Below are 25,041 nucleotides of genomic sequence, written 5' to 3'. Positions count from 1 at the left end.
ATCGCTCTCGCTCGAGCGCTCTTCGGACTATATTTATTCACGCCTCGAAAACAAGCTGGCCCGTTAGGAGTAATGTTTCATGCGCTTCCATAGGGCCTTCCACTCTATGTGAGTGGTTTACTCTATTGCTAAATAAGCTTGTAGGCAGTCATACAGGATAAAAAAGAAAAATGAATAATAAAAATTTTGAAAAATGGCAATAAAAATGTTGAAAAATGGTAATAAAAATCATGTAGGAAAGAGGATACAGTAGATCAGAGGCAGAGATGGGCAACAAATCATTTGACGAATAACGAATAAATTTTTTTCGCGTCAGTTGTTATTTATAAATAAGGTTACAATTAATTTATTTAGAGAAAAATATTTTAAATAAATGTAGAAAAATATTTTTTAATAAAATAAGTTTATAAATAAAAAGGTCAAATATCTGTTTTATTAAATCATTTGAAATAAATGTATTTTGCAAATAAGAAGACTGAAATATTTTGTCATCAGATATTTCGGGTTGGCGTAGTTTACAAATAGATCGTCAAAAATAGCTTCCGTTTATTTTTTATTTAGTAGATAACGAATTATTTGAGAGGGCTAGACTCAAGGAAAATAACTGAATACATGTCCAATTTGTAAGAAAATGCAATACAAATTCCAAAGACAAATTAATTCTGGTGTCAGAGACGAAATACAATTTTCGACACTATTTTTATTTTAACAAAGAGTATCAATATTACCCAGCAATGGTGGTCACTATTTAATGGCACAGCGAAGGCACAGCAGACCTGTCGGAGGGGAGGCAGCGACATGTGAGCGAGGCCCCTTCTCACAACAGACATGTTTTGCGAAGGAATAAATGAGGGGCCCGAATAAGTGCCGCAAAGTACGGGAACCCCAAAAAGTGCCGGACCTCAATAAGTGCCGCTAAGTAAGGGGACCCCTAAAAGTGCCCTTAGGTGTGGGGACCACAAAACGTGTCGCTAAGTGCGAGGCCCTAGACGCTCGCCTGTTCTAGCACCGGCCCTATAGCTACACCACTGTAGCTATTAATTATTTAATTAATGCTACTAATTTTTACTTGAAAGCATCATTTACCTTTACTATATACACAAACCTTACGAAGATACGTGAATTTGGTTAATAAAAACATTAATCTAATACTGCCGATCGCATAATTTACGTAGCATCGTCCAAACAGTGGCGTAACTAAGGACCTGCAGACCCCGAGAACGGGGGGGGGGCTTTTCATTTTCACAAACTAGGGGGCCCTTTCGTTTTAAGTATTTTTACAAGAAAATCTTGTAAAAATGGAGAAAAATCGGTTACGGGACGAACAAAAGACAGGCTTTAAACCATACTAAAATTCAATCTCACTCAATATCCGACGGTAGAAATCGTAAAAAAATATCAAATTTTAATAAATGAAATTCGCGGTTTTTAATTTAAATAGACATATTATATATTGCATTTCCTTTACTACGACACTACTAATACCTTATAACAAATACATTTTTTTTATAAAGGGGCCTTTTGATATCCTGCGGGGGGCTCGAAATTTGTCATTACGCCACTGCGTCCAAAGCTTCTAACTGGAGGTGCTTTGTCGGTGGCATTAGCGTTAAATGTTGCCATTATCAAGAAGTCAAATATCCCGCAACAGTTTACTCCATATAGTGCGATAAGCATTTTATTATGAACCTTGCGTTTACTCGATTAACTAAAACAAAAAGAACAAAGGTCTCCTTAATCCTTATTCGTTATTTAAATTAAAGAAAATATTTCAATTTTTTTTATTCCGCGAAAAAATGACTGAAAATATTTTGTAAAAAAACAATTTACCAAATGAATGTTCATGAAATATTCGTAAAATATTATTTTCCAGATAATAGTCGAAAATATTATTTTTTAAATTATTTACCAAATAAGACCACGACCAAATATTTGTTTAATTGCCAAATAACTATACCTAAAATATTTAGCCCTGTCAATCGACGAATAAATATGATCAGATATTTTGTTATTTAGTAATTTATTCGTTATTCGCCAAATGATTTTTTGCCCATCTCTGATCAGAGGAGGGCAAAAACATAAGATTAACAAAATTAAGAATTAGCGAAGGCCGTTGATTGGAGATGTTGCCGAGCGTGTTGGCATAATTTTGGATAGTTTTATTGAATTTAAGGATTATGAAAAATTGACTGTCTACCCCCCCCCCCTCTCCTCTTTATTAAACTGTGAACTATTTTAGTATAAGTATACCTTCTTAAAAAATTAAAAGTAAATTATTATAATAACTAACGATGTAACGTTATGATAAATTCAGACCACGGGAAATCTTGATTGAATAGTACTTCGGCCTAATAGCACCCACACTAGAAATAACCTTGATGCTACCTTTAGTGCAGGTTACTTAGAATATGCCACAGTTTATCTTAATCTACCACTCCGGAACATTGGTGGTGGAACAGGGGTGGCTAGTTTAAACCACACTGGTTTAAATCATGGTTTAAATCAGGTGATTTTTTTTAAAAACCAATGGTTTTTTTAATTAACTAAAAATTATTCCAAAACGTTTGTCCATTTTCTTACCAAAATGATTACATTTCTAAAACATTTACAAGGTTCCTATATTTTTAATACCGTCCACTAAATTCCTGAGGTTTTCTCATGTAGTATATAACCCGAAAACATTCCGTCGTCGCGTGTACCCTTCTTCATCCTATATTTAACTTTATTTTACTTACTGTTTTCGATAAGAATCCTTATTTTTACTTATGGGTTTTACTATATTTTCCTTTAATTCGCTTGAGAATTTTCTAATTATTCTATAACATTTTAAATTAAATTAAATACTACTTTCATGCTTGCTTTGTTTCACTTAATAATTAAATTAGGGTTAATTTTAATGTTTTTCGTCATCAATATTTATTCAATAACTTTACAACCACAAATCTGATTTGAAAAATTAAACCAGATTATGTTCCCGAATATTATGACGCTTCGAACATATTTTGTTTTCATGACGTCATTTTGGAGGGGTTTGGCTAATTCCGGCTTTGATCGCGCCCTAATAGAATAGAAGCCCTCATTCGGCTCTCTACCTAAAATAGAAACGAAATGGCTGCCAAGAGAAAACGGCCAGAAACTTTTGATTAGGATTGTATATCTTTAATTGGACGATGTGTGAGCTAGGGGTTAGCTTGAATCCTCCTATATGTGAGAAAAAAAAAACGAGCTGAAGATATGGCGAGAATCTAGCTGAAGTTCGTGGCCCATTAAGAGCACGGATTGTGGTTTAAGACTATGAAAATGAAATCTTTTCTATTTGCAGATCTATCCAAACTGTATACCTGCAGAAGCCAAAGCAGTGTTGCCAATGTTCGAAAGTAGAAATTTCCATTGCTTGATGGTAAATTTCCCACGAATTCCCACACCCCAATGGACGCTTCAATAAAAGATACTCGGTTTTTACTCCCCTCTCCAAATTCATCTGGGAAGGAACTATTTCCGGTCGGTCGGTTAAACGGTTAGAATGGCTAGCCAAAAAGTCATATTTAAGCCATTTGGAGACGCGTTTTTGCCCTCATGAGAATTTTGCTCACGTGTATAAGGAACATACTAATGTTAATTTTCGATAATATATTTTAAGGTAAAATATATAATGTTACTAAAACTAAGTATAAGAAGATAATATTATTATTATTATCATCCTCTTATGGTATAAATAATTAAAATTATACGGAATATTTTTATATTACCGGGCAATTTTAATTCTTCTCATGGAGGCAGTCTTTCGGAAAAATATGAAAACGAATTCCTTTAGAACTAAACGTATTACTTTTTCAGTACGGTATGCAACAAGTGTTTTCTTTTAACCAGGCAACTTTTTTGGCATGTTAAGGCTTAGCAAAAAACCGATGTTATGTTCGAGAAAAGTTTCCAGCTTTCTAATATTTCAACAAGCACTATATAAATAGTAACTTATGAGTCCTGGCTGTCGGAAATATTACTTCTTTGCAATTTCTGGGAAGATGTTTTATTTAAGCGCCTATTTAGCCCCGCCCCAAACGAAAACCAACGGAAAACATGCCATAATTTTATTTTTTTTTGGAAAATGTACTTTCAAAATTAAATTTAATTGAAATTACGATTTTTAAACATTTTGGTTGTGCGGCCTATAACCCTATACATTGTTTGATTGAAGTATTAGGAGGCGCCTCCTTTATATTATTTCTTAAATCTTAAGACTCACGAAAATACACAGCTCTAGATAATTTTGAGCTTTCTATTGATAGACAAAATTAAAAATACCCGCAGACATGAAAATTCCCACTAAATCAACGTTTTTTTAAATAAATTATCATAGAAATCTTATACTCCTACAGAGCCAAAATGGGTTAATGGACCCCAAAAATTCTTACAATATGGGAAATTTCCCACAATCTGGCAACGCTGAGCCGAAGTGGACTGGATCATGGATTAACAATAACTTATTGTTAATCCATGACTGGACGGAGAACATCACTCTTTCGCACCATCAGCTAGTCGGCCCCTGATCATTTTAATATTGGCGGGGAAAAAGACAAACTACTGGTTTCGATGGTTGCCGTATAGTGCCGCCGTCTAACGATGGGAAAAAGCGGAAAAAATAACATCGTAAGCACATGGTGTGAGGGTTTCTAGACATATTTTTGACATGGTGTACAGAATAATTTTTCGAACTCACAGCTTGGTATACTGCTTCTAAACAATCCGAGTCATGTAATCATGTTTAGTATATTTGATAGACTAGAGCCCATGAAACCGGATATTGGAATACCTGCCAAGGATTTAAATCAGGAACAAATAGCATTGATCATAACTCCTATTGGCCAAGAGAAAAAGGGTAAAGGGAAGGTTTCTCTCTTCGATTCCAAAAATGCAATTTTATATTCTAATGATCCTGAAGAACACAAATTTATGAGAGACCATTTAGAGAAATATGCCATTCCTAATAGCGAAAGTGACAACATCTGCCTTCCAAATAACTTAATCACCTCCGGAGCAGATGCTCCTTGTCCAAATAACTTTAACATCCGAGGAGCTGTTTCCACAAATACGCCTTTTCCAAATAACTATAACACCGGAGGAGCCGCTTCCATGAGTATGCCATTTCAAAATAACCATAACACCGGAGGAGCCGCTTCCACGAGTACGCCATTTCAAAATAACCATAACACCGGAGGAGCCGCTTCCACGAGTATGCCATTTCCAAATAACTATAACACTGGAGGAGCGGCTTCCACAAGTGCGCCTTTTCCAATTAACTTTGTGGATAGATCAGACATGGCTTATAATCAAAAAGGCGTTAACTGTTTGCTGGGAAATTCATACAGAAGCTCATCATTTACTGGAGAAAGCGGTTCCGGTTACGATGACCATATGATGAGACCAAAGGTGCCCATTGCATATCCGCAATCAAACCCGCAATTTGACCATAGAGCTCCACTGATTGGGAACCATTCTATTCCTCAAAATGTTCGAGATGCTCAAAGTGCTCCCTGGAGAAGGCCCTACAGAGGAGGATTTCGAGACAAAGGAAAGAGGTGGACAAATACTAGCTGGAGATTAAAATGACCTCTTTGTAAAAGCTTTATCCTACGTAAAGAAAATAATTTGTTTGCATTCAACAGTAAAAAATATTCTGTATTAACATTAAAATTCCTTTTAAAGTAAACAAGGAATTTATTATAAAATATTTTGGTCTAATTCTGTTTTAAGTGTCAAGGATTCCAAACTTTGTTTTCCACTCGGGGGTTCCTCCCAGATCACTCTTGTAATATAATTAAAAATGATAAACAAAAACCAACCAGAGGTCGTAAATAGAATTGGCCATAAGTTTGTATGACGCTACTGATTATTTTCGGGTACTACCAGAACTAATTTCTATCTTACACAGTTTCAGTACAAGAATTTAATGGGGTGTGGGCTAACATTTTTTTCTCAAAAATGGGTCTTTATTTAAAATTTTCAGTAAGTTAAATAACCTTTGGGACCCCTACCCCAAAAGTTAATGTGAGGAAGCTTCAAGGGGTTAGTCACTTACGTAATCAGGTGTACAAATCATAGGTAATCACCGCAATTCACCTAGAATAATCCCAGAATATTTAAGGAAAATCAGGAGTACAAAATATTAACGTGTGACTACCCCCTTGGGAAGCTCTATTGGGGCCCTTTAAAATTGATTTGTGTACAATGAAAAATAGGCCATAGCTTGTGTATCCAATGTGGTATTATTGTTGTATATGCATTTACGATTTAGCGGGAATATCGCTTACTTCGAAAACTACTTGGAAGAAAAAATTTATATACATCTGGTACTACTTTTGGAAACTGGAATATTATGTAACAGAAAATATTTCTGGTTTATATTTAATTTTAAAATTTCCTTTGTTAACTATAGTAGTGTCTTAAAAAGTAAGTAAAAAAACGTTATATTTCTATAAGACATTTTATTTCAAAAGGGTGAGGACATTTTATGGGTAGTTGAATTAACGCGACTTCTTGTTTAGGCAATTGGCGCTCCGAAGCCGATTGGTCCGATCCGCGAATGCCGACGAAGAGTCGCGGTTATTTCAAATGGCGAGTACGCTGGTACCTGTCGAAAAACGGTCAGAAATATAATTAAATTCGTGCTAATTTGGACAAATCTTCCGTATTTGCGACGTCCTTCTTAGTAAGCGCCGATATTGTTGATTTTGAAAGGTTGCTCGTAACTTTGGTAACCTAGCTTTATGACGTAATTACGCACTCATACAGCTAGATAACCAAAGAGAATAACACCTTTTATACACGATAATTGACCATGGTACCTGTAAAAAGCGTTACAAAGTATTAATATCAGATAATCGTTTGGAAAAAAATCTACCCCCGCGCGGAAACTGTACTCTCAGAACCCCGGTGTGTAGCGCGAAAGAGTCCCAAAAGTTGTTTTTTTTTCCATCGGTTAGTGTAAATGCCACGGGGTTATATATTATCAGTTTAAAAAAAAACTTATCCCATAGTTTTACGAGACGTCGAAAAGTTAACCATTCGAGGAGGGGCAGTTTCTAAAAGGTAAACCCCCCCTCTCGCTTTTCGTTCGCCAAAGTCCTATCTATAAAAGCAGCCACCCACCCAAAATTGTTAGAGCCCCCTTTCGGAGGTAGAAGGAAGGCTCGAAGTAGACTTCTTTAAAAAAATATATATCTATATATTCCTGGACCACATTCCAGTCGTTGAGGGACCTTTCAAAATTTACGGAACACGGTAAGATAGGGTAGGTAGAAAGGTAGGGATGACGCGGAGGAGGGTCTATAAAGGGAGGGGGGGTTGGCGAGGAAACCGACGAAACTAGTCTTCGCTCTAAGCAGTCTAGTTTTTGAGTTTGACCCTTAGATATGACCCGAAGTGGGTCTGGGAACGGGGGGACGCGCCGCCAAAATGTACCTCCCGAGGGCCGAAAAAAGGACTCCACGCGGCGGTGGCGGCGTCAGCTTGCTACCCAAAAATGTACAGGTAGTTACTTTATAGAAGGAAAATAGCGCGCGCTTTTTCTCGAACATTTTTCCAAAAGAAAAATAAAAAAAAAGTTGTCCATCTTCGTTGGACGTTTCGAACTTCGGGAATATCCTAAGGTTTTAAAATAGAATCTTAACGTAGTTCGTATAAAATCGAGTGGTAGCGAGAAACAAAATACGCCGAATTAACATCTGCGTTAACATATTAACGATAGATGGCGGTCAAAAATGTCGATGGGGGTTCGATTTTTATGAAATATCACTTTTAACTTGTTTTAAGTGATAGAAATCGTATATACAACTTGATTTCGTAAATTATAAAACGGTAAAAGTTGCGAAGAAATCCGTAAACAACGCGCTCTATATAAAAACGTTACTCGTAAAAAACTAACAGAAACAATAATTTTATAATTAAAACTTATCCAAAAGTACTCGGAATATATTAATTGATAAAAGATAATCGTGGACCTTACCTCATTTCGTACAAACGCTTTAAAAATTGCCGAATGAACGAGACGTCGTTAGGAATCGGTTCTTGGTGGAAACTAAACTCGAAAAGTTAGACCAAAATCCAACGGTTTTAAGTTTAAGCGTACCAATTTTGAAATACCTCGAAAGCGGTGGCGTCTGTTGGAGCGCGCGCGCGGGAGAGAGGGGTAAAAAAGTACGTCGAACACTTTGGGAAGTTTTCGGGCCTCGGTTGGCCGTTCGTCGGAGGGTGAGAGCATCTCGCCAAAGAGAGGAGATGTGCTGGCCCTTTTCTGGGCGGGAGTAGATCCGACTTTGGCTTCTTCGGAAAAGGTGGACTCTAAGGGGGGGAGAGAGGAGAAGTTAAACCTGTTTGTTAGGCTGCAAAACCGCTTTTCACGGAGGTTCACCTACGTGATACATTGCTCGCTTCTCTTATAGAAGTTCGGCAATTTTTTTCTCATCTCCCCTCTCTCTGGCTGCGCTAAGTTATATTCAAAAACCTAGTACGCTTATAATAGGACTTCTAAAGGCTGTCTTAATTTTTATTTTCTTTTTCGGTAATACTCGTTTCTTCTTCAACTTCTACCGATGGACGACCCACGTAAAAACGAAAAATATAAAAAGATCCCCTACCTACCTGTATGATTTTACCAAAAGTACCTCTTGGCTAGGGGTATGACGGTTCTCTCGAAGGTACCCAACACGGTAAAGTTAAACCCAAACTATACACTATAGACTTTAGTTTAACCCTATGCAAAGCGAGGCTATGGCTAAAAGTCGCTTTCAAACTCTTTTATTATTAACGTTTCTACCATATAAATTAATAATTAAGAAACTAAGTTCAATTATTTTTTAAAGTTTAATTAATTTTTCTTACGTAATTTATCTATTAATTTTTCGGTTAACTTTAAAATCTAGCTAGCTTTAAAAATCTTCGCGAAAAACCACCCCCCCCCCGTATCAAGGTATCTTAAAATATTTGAAGTACAACCGTACAAAAAAAAACTTTTAAAAATTGACTATGTAAAACGGGTTTTGCCAAAACTCTTTCCAACGGGTAAGGAAATGGGGTGTTTTTTATATACTTTGAAATTATTCCTCCTGAATTCTAATTAGCATATCTCTCGGAAAATTACTATCTTATAACCACCTATATATTACGTTGTGCGCGCCATAATTCTACGTATAGTTAAAAGCAAAAAGATCGACACTTTAGAGAAAATGATTTCGTCATAGTTGAAAATACTTTATAGTGTTGTATCCGATTCAATTCCTCTATCGTCTGAAGATACAATTTTCCCTTACGGAGGGTTTTATCTTTTCGGTGTTCGTGAAAATATTTAAATGGCGCAACAAAAAAAATTTGGGAGTTGGTCGTGTCTCTTAACAAGGGGAGTTAAAATGGACGGTCCAGTCTGTGAAAAAAATCTTCTATCTTGGACTTTTTATCTCGGCTAGAACGCGAGTGGCCTCCCCCTCGCCAAAACTAGCCCAGAGGGTAACCCCCACTTTGGAATCCGGATAGGACTATCTCGCATTATGATGTTATTCACCTCTAGACAAGTCTTGTGATCGAGCCATTTTTTAATTTCGCGAAAGGGTAGACTAGACCATTTTCCCAACAAAATGTTTCGGCTGGTTTTATTTTAAATATATTATAGACTTTAAGATCACTTTCAATTATTTCCGTCTATTTTTAATCGAACTGTGTGTGGGTGCCTGAATTGGAGCTCACGAAGTTGCGGGGGAAGTCTTAAAAACCCAGGATATTAACTTAATAATTTCAGATCTAAAAAGACCAATTTGCCTTCATTAAAATCAGGCTTCAGAAAATGTCTATTTTACGTTACAAGACTTTGGACAATGTCCTTTAATTTAATTTTCCACTAAAATATTTCTTAATTCATGTCGATTTTCCACTAAAATATTTCTTAATTCATGTCGATTTTCCACTAAAATATTTCTTAATTCATGTCGATTTTCCACTAAAATATTTCTTAATTCATGTCGATTTTCCACTAAAATATTTCTTAATTCATGTCGATTTTCCACTAAAATATTTCTTAATTCATGTCGATTTTCCACTAAAATATCTCTTAAGACATGCCCATTTTCCACTAAAATATCTCTTAAGACATGTCTATTTTCCACTAAAATATTTTGTTAAGACATGTCTTTATTTTCCAATAAATTTCTCTTCATGTCTATTTTCCACTAAAATATCTCTTCAAATGTCTATTTTCCACTGAAATATCTCTTCAAATGTTTATTTTCCAGTAAAATATCTCTTCAAATGTTTATTTTCCACTAAAATATCTCTTCAAATGTCTATTTTCCACTAAAATATCTGTTCAGATGTCTATTTTCCACTAAAATATATCTTCAAATGTCTATTTTCCACTAAAATATCTGTTCAGATGTCTATTTTCCACTAAAATATCTCTTCAAATGTCTATTTTCCACTAAAATATATCTTCAAATGTTTATTTTCCACTAAAATATCTCTTCAGATGTCTATTTTCCACTAAAATTAATATTGAAATCTCAATGCTGCATACCTGGAAACGTCTTAACGTGAAACCTTATTTTCTTAATTTAAGAAATTTAATCAATATTTAAAATAAATACTAAATGCAATTTTTAAAAAGTTTATTGGTTTTTCATAGCGTAACATTTTCCCCTAGTTTCTTGTTAATTTAATTTTATATATTTAATTTAATAGCTTCTGATCGTTTATTCAAATCTAAGAAATATACTTTCAATTGTTGTATATTTTTTAATATTTATTTTCGTTATTATAGCGATAAGGTAGGTCCTTTTTACTAGACGAGGAAAACTAATTAACATCACAATATAATAAATTTTAAAATCTGTTGAATAAAATTTAATTTAAAAACTTTAAAAATAAGAAACAAAATTACAATGATACTTTTTCTTAAAATAAGTATAAGCCAAAAATAAATATAAAAAGATTTTTTTTTCGAGATTCAATAAATTTTGAGCAGTTAAATTAACACGATTTTGAATCGCAGTTTTATAAATTAAGTACAATACTTGGGTAAATTTGGGATTTTTGTTATAATTTAAATATAGAATCATTTCATTAGAAATAAAGCTCTTGAATATGAGATCCTTGTAATTTATATAAATAGCTGACTAGCTTTAGCTTCTTTTTATGAAACGTAAAAATTCGCAAAAACGCGTTTCATGAAAGAACAGAGGTTTTTTTTTGCGAAAAAAATTAAATAAAGCCTAGGGCGACAGTTTGGAGAGAGCCTGGGAAAACTTGCCTCCCATCTCGATAAGTTGTTCTATAGCGAGTTGCGAGCCCTAAAAAAAACAGACGGACGACAAATGTCAGACTCGTAAGACGGTCGAAAATGTTTTCTGTATCTTACGGAGTAAGGCCCTTGATCACAGCCTGAAAATGTGCATTCCATGGTGTAGCTGAGGCTCACTTTGAACTCCCGCCAGACGGTCACTCTGGCGGTGGATTCTTTACCAGCTTCGATTTCGAAGGAGCAGTCTTCAAAATTGAAGGCGGGCGCTGATTGGCTGAGGATTTCGGGCAAAATCTACCGGGAAACAAACAACCAGGGGATAACGGTCACATATTTCGACTTAAAATGGTCTTCATGATCTTAATAAGACCCTAGCTTCGGGAATGGGCTGCATAGTCGGGGATATATATTATAACTGTTAATTGGCTTATCCGTAGTTCTTTAAAGGACCACAAGAGAGGGCCCGGGCACCGGGGAAATGATAGTTCCGGGCCCTTTTCTCGGTAGAAGGGTAGAAACCTGGGGACCCGAGTCTACACATAATTCCGGGCCCTGTCTCTTGAAAAGGGTTCAAACCCGGGCCACGGGAAAACATAATTCCGGGCCCTGTCTCTTGAAAAGGGTTCAAACCCGGGCCACGGGAAAACATAATTCCGGGCCCTGTCTCTTGAAAAGGGTTCAAACCCGGGCCACGGGAAAACATAATTCCGGGCCCTGTCTCTTGAAAAGGGTTCAAACCCGGGCCACGGGAAAACATAATTCCGGGCCCTGTCTCTTGAAAAGGGTTCAAACCCGGGCCACGGGAAAACATAATTCCGGGCCCTGTCTCTTGAAAAGGGTTCAAACCCGGGCCACGGGAAAAAAACATAAAGCAGCGCCCATTCATGAGAGAAGGGTTCAAACCCGGGCCCGGAAAACTTTAGTTCCAGGCAATGTCTTGGAAGAAGGGTTAAAAACCCGGGCCACGGGAGAAACATAATTTCGGGTTTTGTCTTGGGATAAGGGATAACAACCCGGGCCCTGGTAATTAATAACGGCTTCCAAGGGCGTATCCAGAATTTTATTTCGGGGGGGGGGTTCTAGCTTTCGACCCCTTTCAGACCTAAAATTACGATCTGCACCTACTTCCCCCCCCCTTGATATTGATAAGTAATGTTACGCTAAGCACCCCCCTTTGATCCATTTAAGGAGGGGGGGTTAAAACCTTCCCCCACTCCCGTCAAAGTCTGGTTCTTTGAGTTTAGCCCCAGAGGGTGAGTAGAATAGGTGGAATGAATATTTACGAGGTAGCTTTTATCGTGGTTGCGTTTCGAGCGGTCCTTCCTCAACCAGGATTGATTGGAGTTGCAGCCGTACAGGAATACGTTATATTTCCGAGAATGTCCGTGGAAATCGCAATAAACCTACGTTTCAAAAGAACAGAGTCAACCGAAGGACGAGTTAGCCATACTTCGGAAGAATAAAGCCTACAGGAGTCGCGATTGCATGGTGGCTACAGGAATCCATACTTCTACTTGGAATGCTTATCCTGCCGTATCGCGTATGGTAAGATCACTCTGACGGCTTTGGCCCCGCCTACGAGAGAAAAAATCCCCTCTGCGCACGCTCCCCTCTCACGTTGTTGTTTGTTAAGTTAACATAGTGACGTCAAAAAAACCGTCAGCCACATCGATAAGCATTCCAAGTAGAGGTATGTATTCCTAGTGGCAAGTTTGGTTTTAACAGTGGCTGGAGTTCCGAAAGAGGAGTTGAAACGCCGTTGGCGCCATCTTTTATTTTGTTTATCCTTACTTGAATCACTCGCTTAAAGACAGAGCCCTAGCTAGCGAGTTAAAATTTGGCGCTCCCAATGCTTAAATCGCTTATAGAAAAATGATATTTTAGCGCCCCTAGACCCTAATACGCCGGTGACGACGCCCATGGGCGTAGGAACCGGGGGGGGGGGGGGGCTATACTCATCCCTTGCCCCCTCCAACTTTTTCGTCAGTTGAAATCTTCAAAAGGCTCAAATTATCATTTTTAAAGCATACAAAGCTTATTGAACCTCAACTGTGTTTAAATTCCAGTCTTTTCCCGCCAATTTGCATAGTAGTAAAAAGTACAGACCCCTTTTCGTTTCTTTTTCCCCCCTCCAACTTTTAGCTGCCCCTGCCTAGCTACGGCCCTGCTTAGAGATGGCGCTAAGCCTGGTTTTCACTAGTACCAAAACGGCACAACGGCGAGCTTCGACGCGTAAAAATTGTATTAAGCTAGTTTTCCACTAGCGCGCGTCATAATGTTATTTTCTTTACGCGCGTAAAAACGTTTGAACGTTTCAAAGCTGAGAAACGCGTCGTTGCGCGCGCCAGTGGAAAACAAGCTTTAAGCCCCATTTTCATGCTCGCTGGTAGCAGGTAAAAATCGACAAAATCCGCTTCAGCTATACACTTTTTCACTTTCCGCGTCGATCTGTTTCAAACAGATATTTTAGCTTAATTTTCACGCTTGCGAGTGGCGGAAGCGAATTTTGACGATTTTTATCCGCTACCAGCGAGCATGAAAATGGGGCTTAAGGCCTAAAGCTTGTTTTCCACTAGCGCGCGTCATAATGTTATTTTCTTTACGCGCGTAAAAACGTTTGAACGTTTCAAAGCTGAGAAACGTGTCGTTGCGCGCGCCAGTGGAAAACAAGCTTAAGGCCTAAAGCTTGTTTTCCACTAGCGCGCGTCATAATGTTATTTTCTTTACGCGCGTAAAAACGTTTGAACGTTTCAAAGCTGAGAAACGCGTCCTAGCGCGCGCCAGAATTTTTGCGTCAAAGTTCACCGCTGTGGCGTTTTTGCCCAACTAAGGAAAAAACGCCACGACGGTGAACGTCGACACGAAAAATTCCCGTTAGGCCTAATGCAATATTTTTACGTTGATGCTCACCGCTGTGGCGTTTTTGCCCTAATGAAAACCAGCCTTAAAGGGCGTTTCAACTAGAGCATACGGCGGATTAAATTCGGTCGGCGGCGGCGTTTGGTGAAAAACACACGGCAATTTTCAAAAATCCTCGGCGGCGTTGATATTGTTTCGGCGGCAGCGGGGTTAAAATGTCTTCCCACTTTTTTGAAAATTTCCAAAACAAAATTTTTTAAATGTTTTGGAACCAAAAAGAATAAAGTTACGTAGGAAAACTCAAAAAATTTCGGCGGCGGGAACAAAATGCATCGGCGACGCGCCGAGATGTAATTGACTCGGCGCCAGAGAAAATATCAGCGACAGCGGCGTTGGATCGGCGGCGCTAGGCTCTATTTTCAACCCCTCTTTCGGAGGCGGGGCTTCAGTCTCTGATGAAAGTTCATGAAACTGAAACCCTTATCGGTTTGATACTCTTTTAGGTTTTATCATTTTTATGACTCCAAAGCGATACAATGTAAAAACTTGGACGAATAATTCCTGAACTCGAAACCAAATGGCGCGCTTGGTGCTTTTACGACAGCGCCGCTTGTAGCGCCGTTGTGTCAAGTATTGGAATGATTTCTATCCAGATACTAAACCCGTGCCCAATATTAGCGGACGACGTTAGGCCTAGCGTTTTTAGCTCGTCACTGTGTCAAAGCTTACAAGTTTATTCAGTGGCGTAAATACGCCAATGCAGCCAATCGCGTACATTGGAACGCGCAAAAATTGACATGTCACAGGGGCCCTTTTCCTTATCTTGCATTGGGGCCCAATTTTCCTAGCTACGCCACTGCCTTTATTTCAATTTTTTGACTAGTCATTTTTAAATTTATTATCTATTTAAACCTTCACACAAACTATATATGCAAAAACATTAAAACGAACTTCCTATTTAAATAAATTAAATAATTACCCTTTATTACTGAATAATCTAAGGCCTATTAAAATTCCAAAAGCCTCACTGCTATCATAAGTGGATAATAAACATAAGTATGCCATTTCCTATTCACCAAATGCAATTTTTTTAATGATGGTCTGTTTCGCCAATGACAACGTAAACCATTACGTACCGACGGACTGACAACTCTCTGCGAACTGCTCCTAGTATTTGGAGGAAACCCGGAAAATCGGCGACGGTTCTGGCCGGCAGCCTTTTCGACGGACCAGCCTATTGAAAATTTAAATGCTTTCAAAAGTGCAAATAACGCTTACTTTTGGAAAATAATGATGAATTATTGAATGGGAAGGCAAAAATAACTATAATAAACACTGGCTCCATTTCAAACCTAAACGCAAGTAAGCTCGTATTTCTAGCCATTAATCTAACCAACTATTTTGCCAACGGAAAGAGTAGGAAGGGACGGGTTTGCTGTTCGTAAATTTCCTATTTCGCAATCACTCCACGACAGACAATCATCTAGGAGCCTTTAAACACGCTAACGCAGTGTTGTGTACAAATTTCAGTGGACGAACCTTTACGCTGAACGATTTACAGGCGCGGGAGGGGGGAAGACAATTTCCGAATTTTATCCTTCCGACGGCAGCAGGCGCTAAAGCGTCTAACCAATGAAAAATGTACGCAAGAAAATGCACGACTTTTGACGGGTTGCGTTCTCCTTGTGTGGGGTGCTGTGTTTGTTGCTCCTATAGGTGGCAAGACCTTCATGCCACGAGAACCAACTTTTATAGAGTTTGTTGCTCCTAGCTATCATTAACCGAATTCGTTCTGTACCATACCAAGGATCCTGTATGTTAGAAGGATATGAGGCGAGGGACGAAAAATGGCAGCGCCGTCGGTGAGTCATGCGCGATAGAGAATCCGTCTTTAGATTCTGTCAAGGACAAAACATGGAGGAAGCACCGCCAAAATTTGTCCTTGAGGGAGTAGAAACAAGACGTCCCACGTTTAGAGGCTCTGTTAATATCGACGGCGCTGCCGGCGTTTTGAAAACACGAGCTGGCCGGAGGGCTACCTATCCTTCTAACATATAGGATCCTTGACCATACTTATGTTTTTTATCCACTTATGCTTCTATTAAAAACCGCAGAGTAGACGACGGAATGCGGGTCATCTGACAATTTTAGGCACGTGTTTTGTATTTGGATAGAAATATTTGGCGATTCTCTCGGTAGGAGCGCTGACGGGCGATGCAAATTGTGGAACAGGGGATTTTGCTTAGGTTTCGAGTCCGGTAATTATTCGTCCAGGACTCCAAGGTAAAGACAACCAGGAGGACGAGGAAAAAGCATCGTTGGTTTGTCTTACTAAGGGTGGTCCCCGATGGGCGGTGAGGTGCTGGACGAGGGCCTTGGAGTGGAAGATGGGGGCGTGAAGCAGGCAAGAAGGGGAGGCCCACTGGCGATTCAGGTCCATCCCGCTCAGGGAACAACGGTGGCTAAGAGAGAAGCCGCAGATTCATAGTTAGGAAGTGAGGAATTACAATATCCGGCGGACAGTGGTGTAATTACCTGCCGCTGATGACGCCGTCCGGGTTTAACATGGGCAACACTTTAAAGACGTATGTTTGACGCAGTTTGCGGGCCCTCCGAGTATCGCTTAGCAAATAGTCGAGGACTCCTTTCAGTACCCAAGACGAGTTGGACTCGCCCGGGTGTACTCGCGCTGACAGTACGACGTAGCGGCGTGAAGCTGCAAAACAAAAAGGGTCATTTTATAGCAGGTTGGTGGGACTCGTGGGCTAATACGATCATGGCGCATCAAAAAGTGACATAATTACCAAAAGTGTGGCAATCGGACCTATTTCCTAATGAATGTTACGAGCGAAATACAAGTTGGGAGGGGAGAAGGGAAAGTATGCCTTGGGGAGGGAAGGAAGTTAAAACCAACAAATAACGCCTCGTAGTGAGGAACGGAGGAACTTACAAGGAGAGTACCCGAGGTGTTTATTTCCGATTTTGTTCAAAGTCGGCCGTAATGTAGACCTATATGAGGTATGAAATTTCCCAAAAGGAGACGTTGCACTACCCATTCGATTTGCCATGGCACCCAAAAATGTTTTGACCACTTAAAACCAAAAAATCTCCATTTAAAAAAGCATGGGATTTTTTCGGTTTTACCTACGAAAATTTAAAAAAAATTGAAATCACGAAATGGGTAATTTGAACTACATTTCGGAAAATTTCATCAAGTTTGGGAAAATTGTTACATTTTTGGGTTAAAATTGTAACAATTTTTGGGTAAAATAAGGAAAAAATCTTATTTTTGTTATCAGTGGTCAAAAACATTTTCGGTTGCCATGGCAAATCGAATGAGTAGTGCGACGTCTCCTTTTGGAAAATTTCAGCAACGTCTCCTTTCGGGAAATTTCATACCTCATATAGGTCTACATTACGGCCGACTTTGAACAAAATCGGAAATAAACACCTCGGGTACTCTCCTTGAAAGTAGCACACTAGCACTGGTCAAAGTTAATGTACTTTTGGATTTTTCGTCGTTCTGCGGAGATGCTATCGCCATCTACCTGCGATATAATACCATAGACTAAAAAAAGATCCAGAAAGGCGTCAATAAATAGTCTTTTATGTGGTCGATCTCGAGTCGAGCATTCATTAAACCTTTAGCATACGAAAGTACAGGGATTGTCACACGTTTGGTAATTATGTCGCTTTTGGGCGCGTGTAATTACCGTTAAGAGGCTTTTGCGTGATGGTAAGCAAGAAAACGGGATTTCCCAACAAGGTTTTGCAAATTTCGTCTCGTTTGTAGTAAATGCTGGAGCTGTCGTAGCTATGCTCCCAACAGTACACGTGTAACTGTTTGGAAAAATGAGCGAATACTTTCAACTTCAAGCATTAATTTTAAGAGCTTCGCAACGCTTTGGTATCCCTAATACCAAAAGTAAATGAACCGAGGTTATCACTATCAGACTACTATACTCCCCATGTTGGAGGCGTTTTCCTTAGGAAGTTACATTTTGACCTCGAATTTGAAATTTTGCGCGCTCCTAGGCAAAAAAAAGTTTTTGTTTTTATGAAACCATTTTTTATACATAGAACTAGCTATACCCACAATAGGCGATATAATAAAGTAACGTGGCCTTCTTGTTTTGATGGGAAAGACCACCTTCCACTATGCTTCCATTAGCTTTCCCACCAAAGAGCCTATGAATTCATCCGTAGGCTTTAACTGTACTATTTCGTTATCCCATTTTAACAAGTTGAGCAAGCATATCTGACTTTATAATATCGCCTATTCCCAAGTGCAATTTATCGCGTCAAAAGACGGGAGAAATTAGCTTGATTTTCTCATCATTTTCGTAAGGAAAACGCCCTCCAATTCTGAGAGTTATTGAGATAACTACGGTTAATTTACTTTTTCTAATACCCTTGGAAATTAACATTTCATTGATCCAAAATTTTAGGTGGGGTGGCGGAGTGGTTAGCACTTCAGCCTGGCAACGAGATGAGTCAGGTTCAATCCCGAGTTTGTGGAACTGTTTAAAGGGGTTTCTTAGGTTTCCCCTTTCCACTAGTTGATGTTATCGGTAGTAGCATATGTAACATAATTGCTCATAAGTATGCCTCTGCATAACATTTCCATTGAAAAAAATTCAATGAGACCTTGTTTCACGCGGAACATACATTAAGCGGACCCAAAAATGCAAAAATGCTTATAATCCTTGCGCTATTGAAAAGGTTACCATGGAAACTAAATCTCGTGATCGCGAGACACGAGCTAAACTTGACATCGGCAAAGCCAGAAACGCGCGAGGAATTCTCACTAACTTCCCTTTCCCATCAGTAAAGTTGATGACGCGTATTTCGTCACGAAATTGCAAGTGACGTCATTTACGTCATATCCCGTAAACAAGGTTTCATTCACGAAAATGCTTTTATGGCATACTTATGAGTGATTATGTTACATATGGTAGTAGCAAAAGCGAAAAAAGAACCAAAAGTGTCTGTACAGTATAATGTTTAATGAGAGCTTGTCGCGAAACTCGCGAAGTAAAAAGTGGGAGACGGGGTTAAGAATACGTCATCACAATTTGAAATTTTCTCCACTCCAGCGCCACCGAGTGATCATACTAGCTCTCAGTAAATATTTTAAATGGCGCAAAGTTAGTGTGGACATACTTTTGGGTCTTATGTCGCGTTTGGAAGTAATGAGTGTAGGGAGCTGTTGGCTCGCGTGGCATGAAGGGCTTGCCACCACCCTCCTACGCATTGTAACCTTAAGTTTTTGTAACTTCCCCTCGGGCGTTCTCTCTCTACCCCTTGGCGCGGGTCGTCTTGGGTTGTGTGGGATCACGTGAACCAGCTGTTCTTAGCCGAGCTTCCCTCTCTTCCATGGGGTCCATAGTGGCTTTAGTGGCCACGGGTTGCTGTGCCCCAGTAGCTTTTCTCGTTCCATATAACGGTGCGTTTGGAGTAAAGGAATGCCCTCTTGTCTTTGTAATGCCGCACTATCTTTTCACCCCCATCTCCCCATTTGGCATTTCTCCGAAATAAGAAACAAGCAGTGGCGGCGCCAGGAATTTTCGCGAGGGTAGGCAAACCAAATAAATGGGCCTCCGACCCGGGACCCCCCTTTTCTCAACGAAATCCTTCAATAAAATAAAGTAGTGATGTACATGACGAACAAAAAATTTCTAAATACGTTATCGCCATTTGCTTTATTGTTATTTATAAATAATTTTATCTCTTGGGTCAATTTTGAGACCCTTTATAGATCAATTTGGGGCCCCTTATATGGTGATTTTGGGGCCCCTCAAAATTTTAAGGTAGGCAGTGGCCTACCTGGCCTACCCCCTAGCGCCGCCACTGGAAACAAGGACTGCCAATATGTCATGTTATTTTATATATTTGTTATTTCTGTGTGACGTTTTTATGACTTAAGTTCTGAGAGTTTGTAGTGATACAATTTTAAGGAAATGAACAGAAAGCGAGCTTTCCTCGCTTTGGGGTCATAAAGTGACTCAGATGGAAACGTTTAACGCCTAAGTGCGAAAAGTAAAAGTTTCAACGTGATTGTGTTTGGCTCGGCGGTACCCCCTTCATGTTAAACGAGCGTGCCTTCAACTAATAACTATTTTCGGGGGTTTGAATTTAAAGACTTTGGCCACTGACGCGAAGTCGGAAGCATCCCTAAGCTAACGGCGACTATAAGTCGTGATGAATCAAGCTAACCTGGCGGTTTAAGTTAGAAAGGCGTAAGTCCCGTTAGGGCAGCTGAAACCCCGGTGTGCGCGTGTGTGTGTCTGTGCAGCATAATACTAGCGGTCACCGTTCCGAAACCGAAAACTGCATGCCGAGCCGAAACAGCAATGGTATGACGCGTGTTTATTTTCGTAACTAAGACTTTAAAACTGTTTTCAATTCCCTCGGAATTGTTTCTGTGTTGTGTTTGTTATAAGATGTATGTCATGCATCAGTTAGTCTCTGCCGAGTATTTGGTAGAGTGAAATCTAATTTTTGTTAATAATTAAAAGTAACCAATCTAATGATAATTTGGCAGTCCGTCCTTTTATCCCTATGAATAGTTTAAGCATACCCCTAGACTTCAACTCGTTAACTCCAATCGTGTACGTTATACGAGTTTCCCAGTAACAATCCTTCCCTGTAGGCTATTGTCTCTTGCGCTGTCGTCCTTTTGGCTAGGAACAGTTGTTAAAGGTAAGGAAATAGGCTTACAAACCCGGCAGTGGCGTAGCCAGAAATTCGTCAAGGAGAGGGAGGGGGGGTCGAACTTCGAAGTACGTGAATGTTAAGAGGGGGTCGAGAAGAGGTGGAAATTTAGTACAGTCAAAGGTAGGTCCAAGGGGGGTCTGGACCCGAAACCCCCCCCCCCTTGTCTACGCCACTGTAAACCCGACCACCTAAATTGAAGGCAATAAAAGTCGCACTTGGTGGCATAGATATATGAAATAGTATAGATCCACAATTCCACGAGGAACTTATACGTAAGTGACCGCTAGCAGAAAACGCATATTTTCTGGATGCGCTATGTTACAGCGCCATCTTCCCACCAAAAGCAAAGAAAAAAAGAATGACACGCGACTTCAACTCCACGTTACTATAGGGCTATCCACTTTATTAGGCCTAATCTAGCACGTTCTTTTATCTAAATACTAATTTTGGTCACCGATAGATCTCACTATTACGTAGCGCACCCGGGAAATATTTTCCAAATACTAATTTTGGTCACCGATAGATGGCGCTATTACGTAGCGCATCCGGAAAATATTTTCCAAATACTAATTTTGGTCACCGATAGATGACATTATTACGTAGCACACCCGGGAAATATTTTCTAAATACTAATTTTGGTCACCGATAGCTGGCATTATTACGTAGCACACCTGGGAAATATTTTCCATATACTAATTTTGAACACCGATAGATGGCATTATTACGTAGCGCACCCGGGAAATATTTTCCAAATACTAATTTTAAACACCGATAGATGGTGTTATTTTAAGCGCATCCAGATAATATATTCAAAAAACTAATTTTGGTCCCCTATAGATCTCACTATTACGTAGCGCACCCGGGAAATATTTTCCAAATACTAATATTAAACACCGATAGATGGTGTTATTACGTAGCGCATCCAGATAATATATTCAAAAAACTAATTTTGGTCACCGATAGATGGCACTATTACGTAGCGCACTCGGGAAATATTTTCCAAATACTAATTTTAAACACCGGTAGATGGTGTTATTACGTAGCGCATCCAGATAATATATTAAAAAAACTAATTTTGGTCACCGATAGATGGCACTATTACGTAGCGCACCCGGAAAATATTTTCCAAATACAAATTTTTGTCATTCAGAAAATATGGGTTATCTGCTAGCCCGTAGCAGCGTAAGGCATCTATGCTATTTCATATATCTATGCTTGGTGGTGCCTGGGGTATTATATTAATATAATATATACTTATTATTATTATAATTTAATAATAGTGGGTGTCCCAAAGGGTAGCGGATTGTTGGAAAGAAAGTGTAGATGGCGTCAAATACCTTTAGCAAAGAAAACGTGTAGGGGTAGAAAAAAGACAAATAGCAGACGTCATCCTCGTCGGTAAAACGCACCGAAAACGTCAGCGTGTAGTAGGGTCTGGGGATGTCCTTCCAACCGTCGGGTCGGATCATTCTGGACTTGGCCGAGCAAGGAGGCCGGACGTAGTGATTACGGTAGTAGCACACGTCTTCTCCGACCCTCCTCCAACTTCGATCCTTCATCGAATACATCACAGGTTGCATCCCTACGCAGTAAACCACAAAATTACCCTCTTTGGTTACCGTAGAGCCTCCAAGTGATCAGAGTGAAAACTTCCCTTATTTGCTGGATGTTCGTCTGCTAAACGTTGTTTAAATATATCAGGGTTATTTAACTTTAGGCGGTTGGATTACGGAGGTTTCCGGATGGCGCTCCTACGTCAAGACTTGCTTTCCCCAAATTTCCCCTTTTTATCGTTATTGCAGGGGAGCGACATCTAGGTTAAATACATTGAGTAAAGATAACCACAATTATTTACAAATATTTACTGAAAATATTTATTTTCAAATTTATAAAAGTAAATTTTAGTACATTATTTTCTTAATTATAAAAGTAAATTTTAGTACATTATTTTCTTAATTATAAAAGTAAATTTTAGTACATTATTTTCTTAATTATAGAAGTAAATTTTAGTACATTATTTTCTTAATTATAAAAGTAAATTTTAGTACATTATTTTCTTAATTATAAAAGTAAATTTTAGTACATTATTTTCTTAATTATAAAAGTAAATTTTAGTACATTATTTTCTTAATTATAAAAGTAAATTTTAGTACATTATTTTCTTAATTATAAAAGTAAATTTTAGTACATTATTTTCTTAATTATAAAAGTAAATTTTATTACATTATTTTCTTAATTATAAAAGTTCATTATATTTTCTTAATTATAAAAGTAAGTTAATTTTATTTTCTTAATTATAAAAGCAAGTAAATTTTATTTTCTTTATTATAAAAGTAAGTTAATTTTATTTTCTTAATTATAAAAATAAGTTAATTTTATTTTCTTAGTTATAAAAGTAAGTAAATTTTATTACATAATTTTCTTAATCAAGTAATTGTTTTCTTATTTTTCATGAGCTTGTATTTATCTGCAAAAAAGGGCGCAGTAGGCCAAACAACATAATATATGTCTGAAATGTTTCTATTACTGCTACAGCGTCGTTATCCAACCTCCTAAATGTTGAATAACCCTTAAAATACGAAGCAGACGAAAATTCGGCAGTCAAACGAAGTTCTCACACTGGTCGCTAGGGAGCTCTATGTTAAACAAATAAGCTAATAAACCGAAAACGTGGTGCCATCCTTCGATTTAAGGCTGAACTATAATTGGTAAATCTTTCTGAATTCTAGAAACGGTAGCCTGCTAAATAATGGTTCAGCAACGAATCTAGAGGTGGGGGTAGTGTCATTACAAATTTTAGTCTGCTAATTAGTGGTTAAGCAACGAATCTAGAGGTGGCGGTAGTGTCGTTACAAATGTTCGTCTGCTAAATAGTGGTTCAGAAAATAATCTAGAGGTGGCGGTAGTGTCGTTACAAATGTTCGTTTGCTAAATAGTGGTTCAGAAAAGAATCTAGAGGTGGCGGTAGTGTCGTTACAAATAAAAATAAAACATCTTCAAGGAAATTGCCAATAAGTAATATTGCCGTTTTCGGTCTATCGAAATCTGGCAGCCTTGCCTGCCTTCCGGCCTGTACCTCCATACCGAAAATGGCCGACGAATACGCCGCCGAAAATATTTTACTAAACTGATCGGCGGCGTTTTTGACCGTTATTCTGAATTATCGACTAAGACTATGAACTAAAATCTTGAAGGAAAAAAACTTTGAATTAATTAAGTGGTCACCAGGACCACTAACACCCCAAGCATTTAATTTTTAAACTGGCCCAGCTAATTTTTAAACTGGCGATTGGCCTGTGATAGTGCCTTATTTCTCACACTGACATGCAAGTCACTGTTTATATAGTGCTTGGTAAAATAATGGAAATTTTCACCTATACGTGCTAATAAGACTTAGCAAAAACAAATCGTCATGTTAACAGGTTAAAAGTTTCCATTATTATCAACAAGCACTATATAAACAGTACCTGCAGGTCCTGGCTCTCAGAAATATTACTTCTTGGCGATTTCCTTGAAGGATGTTTTATTTAAGCGCCTATGTACAGCTAGGAGCAAAAAACACAAGGAGAACGAGAGTACAAATTTCAGTGGACGAACCTTTACGTTGAACGATTTACAGGCGCGGGGGGGGGGAGACAATTTCCGAATTTTTTCCCCTTCCGACGGCAGCAGGCGATAATGCGTCTAACCAAGAATGTATTTATTTATACCTAGGGAGAATGTCTATGTCGAGACGGTTTTTAGCCTTTCTCTCAATCCACCCGTTGGTCCCCCCATTGAGTTGGGAATATTAATCTAGAGGTCCAATAGAAACGTCGGATTTCAGTATTTCGCGAAACAAGTTTTTAAAAATAAGAATACTGTCGTCTGCTCCCATCGGCGTCCCAAATGACGAGAAAACGTTATCATTCTACCCGTGGCGCCGTCTATATCTCAATGATTCGTCCAAATAAGACGCGTTTTCAAGCAAAAAGATTTTTTTTCTTCAAAATAATGGATGGCGCCACGGGTCATATGATAACGTTTGCTCGTCATTTTAGAGCAGACGGCACATTCGTATTTTTCAAAAACTTGTTTCGCGGGGAGCAGATTTGATTGGATCTCTAGATTAATATTCCCAACTCAATGGTCCCCCCAGTACGGTTCTCCGCTTAAAATAAAACGAATAGTCCCGGTATTTCATT

The 25,041-nt window shown here is 38.6% G+C and overlaps 1 protein-coding gene across 3 annotated transcripts in view; it reads right to left on the bottom strand.

Moving 5' to 3' along the window:
- Nucleotides 1-11,005: 11,005 nt before the first annotated feature.
- Nucleotides 11,006-25,041, bottom strand: part of LOC149923150 (uncharacterized) — a 38,313-nt gene continuing 24,277 nt past the window's right edge. For all 3 annotated transcript variants that reach the window (XM_090162724.1, XM_090162725.1, XM_090162726.1), the window contains 7 exons: nt 22,195-22,439; nt 17,854-17,980; nt 16,676-16,856; nt 16,473-16,602; nt 12,565-12,684; nt 11,399-11,575; nt 11,006-11,330 (listed from right to left, as the gene is read on the bottom strand). In XM_090162724.1, the coding sequence (XP_090018850.1) occupies nt 11,253-11,330; nt 11,399-11,575; nt 12,565-12,684; nt 16,473-16,602; nt 16,676-16,856; nt 17,854-17,980; nt 22,195-22,439 (1,058 nt within the window). In that variant the 3' untranslated portion in view covers nt 11,006-11,252. The remainder of the gene's footprint in view (nt 11,331-11,398; nt 11,576-12,564; nt 12,685-16,472; nt 16,603-16,675; nt 16,857-17,853; nt 17,981-22,194; nt 22,440-25,041) is intronic.

The sequence above is a fragment of the Leiobunum rupestre genome, chromosome 11 (assembly GCF_980474605.1).
Source record: "Leiobunum rupestre chromosome 11, qqLeiRupe1.1.hap1, whole genome shotgun sequence".
Classification (NCBI taxonomy): domain Eukaryota; kingdom Metazoa; phylum Arthropoda; class Arachnida; order Opiliones; family Sclerosomatidae; genus Leiobunum; species Leiobunum rupestre.
Note: the sequence above shows the minus strand (reverse complement) of the source record. Positions and strands in the feature narration are given on the sequence as shown.